At 38.5% G+C, this 12,704-nt stretch overlaps 1 protein-coding gene across 1 annotated transcript in view; it reads right to left on the bottom strand.

Annotated features, from left to right (window-relative positions):
• Positions 1-12,704, bottom strand: part of LOC134853917 (dynein axonemal heavy chain 7-like) — a 96,509-nt gene that overhangs the window by 42,206 nt on the left and 41,599 nt on the right. Inside the window, 5 exon segments of the mRNA XM_063869883.1 lie at positions 4,764-4,980; positions 6,182-6,308; positions 7,700-7,868; positions 8,664-8,819; positions 12,019-12,216. Coding sequence (XP_063725953.1) covers positions 4,764-4,980; positions 6,182-6,308; positions 7,700-7,868; positions 8,664-8,819; positions 12,019-12,216 — 867 coding nt within the window.

Below are 12,704 nucleotides of genomic sequence, written 5' to 3'. Positions count from 1 at the left end.
AAATTAGCGTTGGAAGAAAAATCAAGCGGTAAAAAGACCAAAAATAACTTAGCAGAAACATTCTGAGCAGGAAAAAAATCAACAAGATTTGTGACTTATAGAAAGTTATCAAGTCCCACACACCCTCAAAACAAAAACCTACACAAAACTTTATTTGCGCGTCAAAAGAAAAAATATATGAGTTCCATACGATGATATAATATAGGCCGAAACCTATAGGGCAAAAAAAAGAAATTAAAAATAACTCAAAAAAATATGACTAATAAAAAATGTTGTCATGAAAACTATGAATTCTATTAAGCTTTTTAGCATTTTGTGAAATCAGATGGGACCATAAAATTTATGTTTATCTAGAAACTACTCAGCATTAGTTCACTAAACCGATAAAGTATAAGCCGAAATCATTTGGGCAGAAAAAAAAGAAAATAAACGAAGTCAATTTTAGTAAAAATATTTTAGTACAAATAGCAGAAAAAAATGAAAACACTAAAAACAACTACAAATTAACTTTGAAAAAACTGATCACTAAAGCCGACAGGATCCAGACGACGCCGCCTTCCAGTGGTGGATCCGACATCTTGGGCCCCACCAAGATGCAAATGGCGTCAAGCCCCCCCTCCCATTGGGTCGGGAGAAGCTCAGAAGTCTCCGGGTTTTCGGTTACGGAGCGTCTGAAGCCGGCCAGGCTGCTCCGTCTGCTCATCCTTATACTACTACTCCGCTCCGGCATTAATCCAAACCCTGGTCCAGGACCTTACTTTTGCTCCCCTTGCTCTTTCCGCATCAAACGCACCCAGCCCAGTGTCTGGTGCCACATCTGTGGTTACATTCACCTTAAATGTAGTGGTCTTACCCACCTTAACCAACACCACCCTGACTACTATTGCCCTACCTGTACCTCTACCTACATTTTACCTCCCCCAGGCACCAGGTCCTCTAACTTGACCACCCCCAACTCCCAAACTTGTTCAACTTCCCTAACCGCCCCCCCAACCCCACCTCCCTAACCCCCCTCCCCCTCCCACCCTTCCCACCTCCTCGAATAATAATTCCTCCTCCCAAAATCGCGCAAATCGTAATCGTGTAAATAGTGTAAATAACTCAAGTTCAAACAACCATTTTAATCATACTGCTGTTAATAATGTAAATAGTTCACCACACCCCGCCAAAGGCCTTTTAAAAATCCTTCAATTTAATTGCAACGGTATCTCCGGAAAAGCACCCGAAATTGCTGCTTTCTTATCTCAAAATCAAATTCATATTGCTGTCTTCCAAGAAACTAAATTAAGAAAGAAATCTCGAAACCCCTCACTTGGCTCACACTACACTTTACTTAGAAAAGATCGAGAAAAAGAAGGGGGCGGTCTTCTCATAGCCATACATGAGTCGATACAATACGAAGAAATAAATATTAACAACGATGGAACACTAGAGGCTATGGGCATATCAGTGGTAGCCAGTTCATCCAAGCTTCGTATTTATAATTTCTACATCCCCCCGCGCTCGAGCTGTCCCCCTGGTTACTCTGCGTCCCTTGCCGAACTACTTGAACCTGGGGACGCCTTAGTACTCGGGGATGCCAACGCACATTCACAACTATGGAACTCCAACATCGAGGAAGATCAACGCGGCTCTGTACTTAGCAATGAAATAACCGAATCCACCTTTGCACCATTAAATGATGACACACAAACCAGAGTCCCTTTTAACTCAGAAAACCAACTCTCGTCACCAGATATTTCCCTCGCATCCCAATCGCTCTTACTCTCCACATCATGGACCCCAATTAAATCTCTAGGATCAGATCACCTACCCATTCTTCTAGAACTACCCTTGGATGATTTTATAAATTTTTCACCTAAAAGGACTTTTATAAATTTTTTAAAAGCAGATTGGATCAAATTCACAGAGGAAATTGAGGAGGGTTTCTTTTCAGCGGTTCCACCTTCCGGAGTTGCCGCCGGAGAGAAATTCTTGAGGGACCTGGTGCTCAGGGCAGCACGCCACCACATCCCCGCTGGCCGTATTCGCCACTTCACTCCCTCTCTTTCCCCCGAGTCCACTGCCCTTGCCGCCGAAAGAGATTTAAGCCGACAACAAAATCTCCCCCCAGAAGTCATATCCCAACTGAACTGTAGACTCATGAAACAGACAGCAAAGGACAAAGAAAATAAATGGCGAGAATTCCTCCGGACTTGCGACTACCGCACTGGTGCCAGAAAGTTCTGGAAAGTGGTACGCTCCTTAAATGGATCTAAGCCCGTGGCAGGAAGACACCCCATTACTTTTGGTTCTAAACCCATACACTCACCTCGTGATATTACCAGCTCTTTTAACAAACAATTCACAAATGCCAGACCCCACGCCTCTGACAAACTCCTTCGTATAACGAGAAGAAAAATTGCCAAACTACCGCTGTCAGACAGCCCAATTTTTACCCCTGAAAATACTAAACAAGCCATTGCAGACAGCAAACCATCGCGAGCGCTAGGTCCCGACGGCCTTTGTAATATACATCTTAAACATCTCGGCCCACTTGCTACTCAATACTTAACATACCTTTTTAATATCTCTTTGTCCGAAAACATTATCCCCCAAATTTGGAAAAATTCAAAAATTGCACCGCTTCCAAAGCCCAATAAGGATCTTAAACAATCAACATCTTACAGACCTATATCCTTACTCTGCCCAGCTGTTAAAATTCTGGAGAGGCTCGTTCACCCCATCTTTACCAAACATCTCCCCAACGCCAAACACCAACACGGCTTCCGCCCTTTTCACTCCACCACCACAGCTCTCTCCACTCTCGAATTTTACATTTCAGACGGTTTTAACCAAAATCGCCCCCCTAAACGTACGGTACTAGCCACACTTGACTTATCTAAGGCTTTCGACATGGTGTGTCATCGCTCACTTGTGGAACTCGTTCATGACACTCCCCTCCCAAGAAGTCTAGTCCGCTGGCTAAATAATTACCTTAATGGTCGACAAGCTGCCACCTCATTCCGTGAACACACATCCCCCCATCGAATAATCCACTGTGGCGTACCCCAAGGTTCTGTTTTATCACCCACACTCTTCAATTTTTATGTCCATGATGCACCGCCACCTCCCGATAATGTAAACCTTGTTTCGTATGCAGACGATTTCCACCCCTTCGCAAGCAGTTCCAATATTGATATCGCCTCAAACTCCATCAATAGCTACCTAAAAAGGCTCTACGATTTTTTCACCTCACGCAAACTAAGTTTCGCGTCCTCTAAAGGATCAGTTACACTTTTCTCCTCTTATAACAAAGAATTTAATAAAACACCTTGTGTTCTTTTAAATAACGAGGCGCTACCCCTAAACAAAAATCCAACAATCTTAGGTGTGACATTTGATCCAACACTTTGTTTTGCCACTCACTGCAAAAAATCCGCTGAAAAGGCCAGACGCAGGATCGGAATCCTGAAGGCATTAGCAGGATCAACCTGGGGTCACTCCAAAGAAACCCTCCTCCTAACTTTTAAAGCTTTAATTCGCCCCATACTTGACTATGCAGCCCCCGCATGGTCCCACGCATCAAGTAAAACCTCCATAAATTGCCTGCAGGTTGCCCAAAACCAATCCCTTCGCGTTGTTACTGGATCAAAACTAATGAGTTCCACTGCCCACCTGCACAGTGAATCTGAAATCCTAACGGTCAAAGACCACCATACCCTTCTGTCATCTCAATTTTTTATCTCTACCTATCGTTCCCACCATCCCATTAATTTTATACATTCACATCCCCCTCCTCCCCGTCTACTTCGCCCCTCAATTATAAGCTGCTTCAAAGAAGACACCCAGAAAATTTTAACCGACTTTTCAGTCTACGCAAACCACCCTCTAGTTTTGGACGACCGAGACGAAGTCTCCACTTTTATTTTTAACTACTACAAACCAATTTTAAAAGACAACCATACCTCCCTTGTAATCAAGTTCCTAGCCGAAACCCCTCCGTCTAAAGTTATTTGTATCCCTCCCCCAAAGATTGACCCCTCTGAAAAATCTCTCCCACGTCCCACGCGCTGTAAGCTCTCCCAACTCCGGTCTGGCTACAGCCGGCTCCTTAACACCTACCTATCCCGCCTCGACAGCTCCATCTCCCACCTTTGCCCAACCTATTCCCTTGCCCCCCACACAACATGTCACCTTTTCAACTGCTCCCAAAACCCCTCCCCACTCACCCCAGCAGACCTGTGGCTTCGGCCGGTAGAGGTTGCTAAGTTCCTTGACCTGGAGACAGAAGAGCCCAACCCGACCCGCGTGGGCTAACAACAACAACAACAACTAAAGCCGACAAAATTAGCCGAAAGACTGTTCAATGAAAAAGATCGACAACGACAATTTACTTAGCGTTCAACCTTCCTTAAAGAGCATTAAACTACGCGAAGAAATGAAAAACAAAAAATAAGCCGACGAAAATTAAACTGAAAGCGACGAAGTCCAGAAGTTGAAAAAAAAATTGCAAAAAAAACTTCATCAAAAACATTTACAGCAGATACATTAGAAATAAATTATTAAGTTATTCACAGTGCAAATAATTAATAGACTGTTGAACTGAAACAATATGACGCCACGTGCTGATATCTGTGAACAAAGTTATTTAGGGGAAAAAGTTTAGTACCCGGTTGCAACAAATTTGCTATCGCAAGTGTAAAAACACAGCCGAAGACAAAAAATCTCCCCTTTATCAATGATGGTAAAAATTAATCAAGTTGCACTTTGTTTCTTCTCACCTCGTGCACCCACAGTTTCTTGAGACTCTGAGGGGATGCCATGGTGTCGGGCACAGACAGCAACACCCCCTGGACCACCCTGGCGAAGTCCCTCAAGTTGAAGAGGTAGTGACTTTTGGTGGGGGTCGGCAGCAGATTCACCATCGCACTCTTGTAGACAGACAGAGTGCAGGACACTATTTGCTGGCCTGCTTCTTTGAAAGATTCGGGGAACTCGCTGAAAAATATTCACAATAAATTATGGGCACGACATTTATGATACTTAGAGAAATAGAACTAAGAATCGATTATTTGACTTCGAAGACCAGAAAGAGGGAAAGTTTTTCATAAAGATAAGGAGAGAGAATAATCATCATACCGACTACAAATTGAGCATGAAATAATTTTTGAAGTTCATATCAAGCTCCTTACATCAACTTTTATCGACAAGAATATTGTTGTAAGAAAATTACCGCATTTTCAATGATATTTTTTAAATGTTTGACAAAAAAAAATGTTTTTGTTTTCACAAATTGGAATCAAGTTGACATCCTTCCAAGATTGACCAAGCTAAGATCTTCTAAGTTTTTATTTTGGATTAACTTTGCTAAAAGCGCTCGTATAAAATGCAAGATTCTGACAAGTTGAAATTTTCAACTAAAAACCAAGTTAACATCCTCCTCAATCATTAATTTGATTTGGGGGGATGTTAATTTGGTTCACAAACTGTATTAAGGGTTATTAAAGATAAAACATTTAGTTAGTAACCGAAAGTACAACAGAGATGGTTGAACTTTAAATAAGCCTGGTTAACCGAAATTCATCAATTTTGCACAAAGGCGAAGCAGAGCACGCACCACTTGCGATACATTATACCAGAAACTGGCAGGGGTAGCCGAGACCCACCACGGAAAAAAAACTGAAAAACGCAATGAACCATCCAAAAAAATCAAAATCTCAAAAACTCAATTCGACAGAAACATGTCGCAAAACACGATTGCTAGAAGTAATTAAGCGATAAAGCTATACTCATCGCTCGATATCTATACAAACAAAACTTGATTAGGTACCCGTCCGTTTTTAAGAAATTATTTTGAGCGTTGAAAATGAAAAATTAAGAAAGTCAACACCTTCCCCACCTAGTTCTTTTAGGGGTGCGGATTTTAACTTGATTCTCAGTTGGATTTTGAGCCAATCAAAATCGAGTATTATACATTTAGATTTAGAACCTGTGCATTGTTGGTCCCAAATTAAATAGCGAGGATGTTAAGTTAATTTGTTTAGAGGAGAGGGAGCAAAGTTGATGCTATTGAATAGAAGTAAGTGGTTAGTAATAAAGATAAGTTAGTATTAAACAGAAGTTAGTAATAAAGAGAAGTTAGTAATAAAGAGAAGTTAGCAATAAAGAGAAGTTAGTAATAATCAGAAGTGGTTAGTACCGAGCTGTTAGATGCCAGTTGACAATTGCGAGAAATATGGTCAGCATCGAGTCATCCGAGACATAGTCAATGACCACAGTCGTGAAATGTCGCAGGAATCGGGGGGTGACGGGGTTGCGACCACCTCCTAGATAGAAGCGCAAAACAGATGAGTTAGCAAACAAGTTTGGATTCATTTCAGATTGTTTGCAAACAATTTTGGCAAACAATCTGAAAAAAAAAACCGATTCAGCCATGAAACTCAAACGAAGTTTAAATGAAGATTGGGAAGTTAATGAAACTTAGGTATCAAAAAATAGTGAATGAAAAATAGACGGAAGTTTAAAAATTACTTGAAAAAACTCAAAAAATCTAAACAGAAAAACTTCTTTTTGGTATCGGATGAGCAGCCTTGATTAAAACTGATTTTATAGAAAAAAACTGAATTCGATTTTTCAAAAAAATCGTTTTTTAAATATGAGACAAAACCTATGTGGTCGTAACAATCTGTGCTACTGGCATGACGTATAGACCGCTTATTCTACTTTTTGTCGGCAAAAACTGATTTCATTTTTTTAAATATGAGACAAAAACTACGTGGCCGTAGACCGCTTGTTCCACTTTTTGTCAGTCGACAGGCAAGCAACGCTTTCACCACATCAACATGTTTCGAACTGTACACAGACTCGATTTGATTAAGCTCAGACTAATTAAACTTACACGACATCAGAAATTATTATGAAAATTATAGCTTGAACCGGTTTTGTTTATTGCTGCGATCGAGTTGTGTTTTAGAATGATGTTAAAAACTTTTACCAGTGATTATTAGTGGTTAGTATTTGCAGTTACAGTTAATGTTTTTGTTGTTTATTTGTGTTTACTTTCTGGAGAACAGGTGCCATTCCATGATGGCATTGAAGATACTTGTCAAAGTGCCCTCATTGAAGTCGTCGATTACGATTGTGTTGAAGTGTCGCAAGAAACGAGCAGTCACTACGTTCCGTCCACCGCCTAAGTCACGATTCGAAATTTTGATGAAAAAAAATGAAATAATTAAATAAATAAATAAATGAAGACTAGTTGATGAAGAATTATTTGCTCAATCATAAACGATCAATCGTTCGAGAAATAACACTTCTAACTTTCTATTAAAATATAGAAAAACCTATGCATCTATAATTTCAAGGCCGCCTGAGCGCATATAGGAGAAAACCCAACAAAGGAGGGTTAGTTTAATAGCTCTGTTAACTATTGCAAACAATGCAATATTCGACTATCATGGTGATTGGTGGTTTTTATCAGGGTTGCTTTAGGGCCTTAGGGGACCATTCGATTCCAAAGGAATTGGATCTCTAAATCACAAAAAGACCCCCTTTAGTTTTATATCATGACAACCATGCTTGACTATAAAGGCTCACTTTTTAGTGATAAAAATTTTCGCTGGCGACAAATCACTGGCCTCTCATGGTCCAGAATTGATCTTGAAGAGTCGTAGGGGGGAGGGGATTTATGGGTAAAGAGGGTAAAGGAGGAGTGTACCTGGGGGTCCCATGGATGCGATGAGTTGTGTGTCTGTGAGTTTAATGGGGGTGCAGTCTTTTCTATCGTACCACTGCCAATGGTCCACCCACTGTCTCAGCAATTCAATCGGAGGCTGTGCCCCATACTTCTCACGCAGAGGCATGTTCATATCGTCCACGTACACTATCTACACAACAACAAGGCCAATAGACAAACATATCCAACAGACAGTTCGAAAACAGTCAATGAACACAATCAAGCAGAAAAAATACTGAATTGTCTTTTGAAAAAATCTCAACTTTCAAAATTCAAACAAAAAAATAGATGGCCTTAATGACCTTGCATTTCCGAAAAAATTTATGACTGGCAATTCATTGATAAAATGAACATATAATTTGAGAAAACTGAATCAATAAGTAAAATTTTTATTTCGCTGGGAAATCTGAAAAACAAAATCCACTTTCGAAAATAGAAGTAAATCTCAATTTTTGTGACCTTTACACTTTCTCTGTTCGATAGTGGAGTTTGCCTTCCTTTCAACAAAGGAAATGAACTGAACTTAAAAAGAATTCCTAAGTCAAACCGCGAAAAAGTAATTTTGGGCCTGTACAAACATTAAGACTTTTCCTGAAAAAAAAGGCATCGCGGCCTATATAAGAGTCTGAACTACGTTCATCGACTCTTAAATAGGAAAAAAAACGAAAAATAGAAGCAGAAAAATTTTAAAATCAAGTCAGAAAGCTTCAACTGAATATTCAATTTGGCTGGATATACTGAGAAAATTTGAAGCATTATTTTTCTAACACAAAGCTGTTTTTTTTTTTACAAAACTCCATTAAAAACAGTTTGCAACATCCAAAAAAAATTTAAATAAAATCTGTGAACTATCTAAAAGTCTAAAAAACATGAAGTGTTTGACAAAAATGATTGATGAAAATTGATTTGAGTAATTCCGGAAAAGGTTTCTGTCGTTGTTGTTTACCGTTCGTTTTCCCAGAGGAGGTCCGAAGACACCCTTGCGCCTCTTGTCCAGTTTGCCCATGATAATGTCCTGGGTCTGGTTGGCACTGGTCTGGGCCGAGAAATTGATCACGACGGGCTTGTACACCTCTTTGTCCAGTTGATTAAGCAGGAAGTCCTATTGAAAGGTCAAAGTTCAAATCAGTACCAATCTCTATAACTATTTTCCTCTTATGGCGAAAAATATCCACCATTAGAAAAAATAATTCAAAGAATAACTCAACCAACGAAGAAGCTCATGCAATTTTTGTAATTTCAAAGAATCTTCTTTCCCTTTTGCAACTATCCCCCCCCCCCCCCGCTCCTATGGTATCTTGTAAAGAATCCCCCCCCCTATAAAAACACATTTCATTATGCTCAGCTGGATTGGTGTGTTTTCAGAAATGTGTTCTGTCGCAGAAATGTGTTCTGTCGCATTCGTATTGGTTGACGTTATTTCAGTTCGCATTCCTATTGGTTTTGAAGTTATTTCAATAAATTTCATTTAAACCTTGTTAACTATCCCATAATTTCTTCATTCAATTGAACTCATCATCTCAGAATTTAACGGTTAGTTTCTGAGAAAAAAAAACTTCCAAAAACGGGGTTTCTACTAATATTGGTAGGTTTTAGCAGGTTATGGATATTGGTAGGTTATGGATAATCCCCATAACCTGATTTTTCGATTCAATACTGAATTTTAAATTCGGCAGGTTTTTTCACCAAAAAAAATCAAAGAAACGGTCAAAAGGTGAAACAATAGACCTTTTCCGAACCATCCCAATTAGGGAAAGCTCCTGCAAACTTTCGGTTGGATGCTCAACCCCAGAATTGGCTGAGTCAAATGACAGAGAACGAAAAAAATCAGCAAAAAACTGTAAGAACTTTTTAAAAAATTGCGGTTCAATCATGCCCAAAGCAGTTTCTCTATAAAAATTAAGGATTAGCCGCTTCTGCAGACAATATCCATTAGAATTTGTTCTTTCGATTGAGTAGGCAAACCAAGAACTGGCAGAGTCATTTTAGATAAAACGGAAACTGTACCAAAAAACGGTCCAAAATCGGAGTTCTTCAAGGCCCATGGCGTTTTCTAAACAAAATTGTAGACCGCACCTACTCTTTTTTGAAATAGAGATTGAATCTCAGATTTGGCAGTATCTTATTTTTTGGAGAACAAAAAATGTAACAAAAAGGAAGAAAAAATTCCCTGGAATTTAAACATGTCATGGCCAAAAAATGTATAGAATTTTTGAGTAGTGGACTATGTTCACACACACATAAGAACAGCTGGTCTTTCCTTTAGTACTACTTTAGTAAAAATTAGTAAAGTACTTCATAAGAAAAATGAGAGGCCTAAAAATACAAAATCAAAAGCGTCTCGAAAAAAAAACAACTTCAAACTTTTCATTATACCTGTTTTTATCAAACAAAACTAAAAAACTTTTAGTAGTTTCTCTGCTCAAATAAAGAGTTAAGTGCTTATGCTTGGGAGGATACATACAAGATGTTTTTTTAAGTTGTACCCTAAATTTCAAACTTGGCAGAATGTTTTGTGGTACGTGAAAATTTTCCCATGACATGGTCAAAATTGGACATTTCCCAAATCCATAAGAAAAGAAGGGAATATCGCATAAAATAGAGAATATTATTTAAACGATTGTTTTTGATTAGATTTTTCATCCCCAAAACTGGTAGGGTCATTATGGAGAAAAATGATAAACATTTGACAAAAGAACAAAACTTCAAAAATCGGAATTTTTACCCGAGTCAAAAAAAATTTTCTACAAAAAGTAAGGTTTAACCGCGTATGCGCTAAGATCTCGACCCTATTTAAGACCCTTTATTGGGGAATTAGCAAAATCATTCACGAGAAGTGGACATTGTGTTAAAAAAGTGGTTAAATTTCAAAAATCGGAATTTTCCCAAGCCTATTATGGTTTTTCTACCAAAATGAAGGATTAGCCGTGTATCCAGGGAAAATCTCTTGTGTTTTTAGAACCTTTATTGGGAAATTAGCAGGGTTTTTTCACGCGAAGTGAAAACTTAAAAAAACAGTCAAAATTTAGAAAACTCGTTGTTTTCTCAGGATCATAGCGAATTCTCTACAAACTTCATGAGGAAGCCGCTTCTCCAGTGGAGATACCAGAACCTGTTTTTTTTTTTCAAAATTGAATCTGAATATCAAAATTGGCTGGGTCATTTTCGTGAAATTAAAAAAATCCAAGGACGGAAGTCATAGACCAACTCATTGTTAATCTAGCGGTGTGCTGGTTGATTTCTAATTTTGGATGACATTTTTATGTAGTATGAACACGTATTTTTTTTATTTAAAAGGAAATAACCGTTGCTTCAATTTTCCTTCCAAGCCTCGTAATGAATGAAACTTATAACAGTTTTTCAGGCACAAATGGTCAAACGAAAAATCAGAGGTGGCAGTTTATTTTATATATACCTCAGAAACGTAAACCCAAAGTGTAAGATGAGAAACAAAATCTTAAGAAGACTGCTCGCAAAGCCCTGAATGTTCCAACTGCCTTTTAAGGTCCATTCAGCAGTAATAACATGAAACAAATTGAATGTAATAGAAATGAATTTTTTTAAATTGAGATTTTTGTACAAAGTGATAGATTTCGCTCCCTTTAACATATCAATTTGGCAACTAAACTTCCTTTAACCAACAATTTCTAAGGACGATTTTCTTGGAACGATTTCTAAGACGGATCAAGTCTCCGCTTACGCGTTAATAGCGCGAAATATATCGCGCGTTAATTGTCCCAAATGGCAATCTTTAAACCTCTATAACTTTGCGAAAAAAGATCACAGGTGAAATAACTTTCCAAATTTAAGCTCAAGACAACAATACCTTTCGAATGATATTTAAAAATTCCGTCAGAAATGGCTAGTTACAAAGTCGCAATTTGTCTGAAGAAAAAAAAAACCCACCCCGAGAACAAATATTCCGTTACTTTTGCTACGAAAGTCGGAACAATACCATAACAATTGAAGTAAAACTGAAATCACTTAAAAATAGTTTTTTAATGGAAAAAATTTGAGTGCTGATACCTTCTGAAAGCAAAAACAAATAATTCCTGTACATCTAAGATTATACGACCAGGAATATTTTCCAAACTAAGAACACTACAATAGAAAAGCATTTAGAAAAAGAAGTTCATTTCAATTTAACCGTGAAAAGCAAAAACAAAGACAACTTTTTTCCGTAATCATCCTCACCACTGGTTCAATATAAGTATATCTCGTCTCTTTTTCAAAAAACGATAGGCCATGACTGGACTCGAACACTGGCCGTTGTGGGCGGAAGCAATAGTGTAAGAACTAACTGAGATGTAGACACTCTTTCCGGTGCCTGTGGGTCCGACGAAGAGGACTGCCTTCTGGTGGGTGACGAGAGTGGTGGCCAGACTCTGCACTCTGATCGTGTCTATCGTGGGCACTATGATCTCATTCACACTGGCGTCCTTGGCAATTGCAGGCGCGTCTTTGATCGCCTCTGTCCACTTCTCCCACCTGCCTTTCTCCTGGAAAGAGAAAAAGAGAAGAGGTGAATTTATTCAGTAGTTATTAAAAACGAATTGTCATAACTAATTTACAATAGTCAAGGACATAACCACTTGGGCACTGAACGAGCAATGCTGTTCTTTTACAATCGCCACAGAGAAAAAATGTCAAAGTAAGTTTAACGCTCAAATTTAATTAGGTAAACAGGCTCACTAAAAAGCTTCAATTTACAACTTAATAAAAATTTACCATCCTAGAATAATTTCGAAAAAAAAAATTGAAATTAAAACAAAAATCAGGTTGGGGCATTATGATCGAAAAGAAAAAAGTTTTCAAAAGAACAAAAAGATCATTTATGGCCTCTATTAAAAAATTATCGACTTTGCAACCATTAACAATGATTGTAACACATGAATTGAAAAGCTTAACATCTAATACCTGTCGCAAACTATTGTCTCATCTATAGGACAGTATAATGGCCAGAAACTTATTTCTTAATAAGTTTATC

This window comes from Symsagittifera roscoffensis, chromosome 9, assembly GCF_963678635.1.
Source record: "Symsagittifera roscoffensis chromosome 9, txSymRosc1.1, whole genome shotgun sequence".
Lineage (NCBI taxonomy): Eukaryota > Metazoa > Xenacoelomorpha > Acoela > Convolutidae > Symsagittifera > Symsagittifera roscoffensis.
Note: the sequence above shows the minus strand (reverse complement) of the source record. Positions and strands in the feature narration are given on the sequence as shown.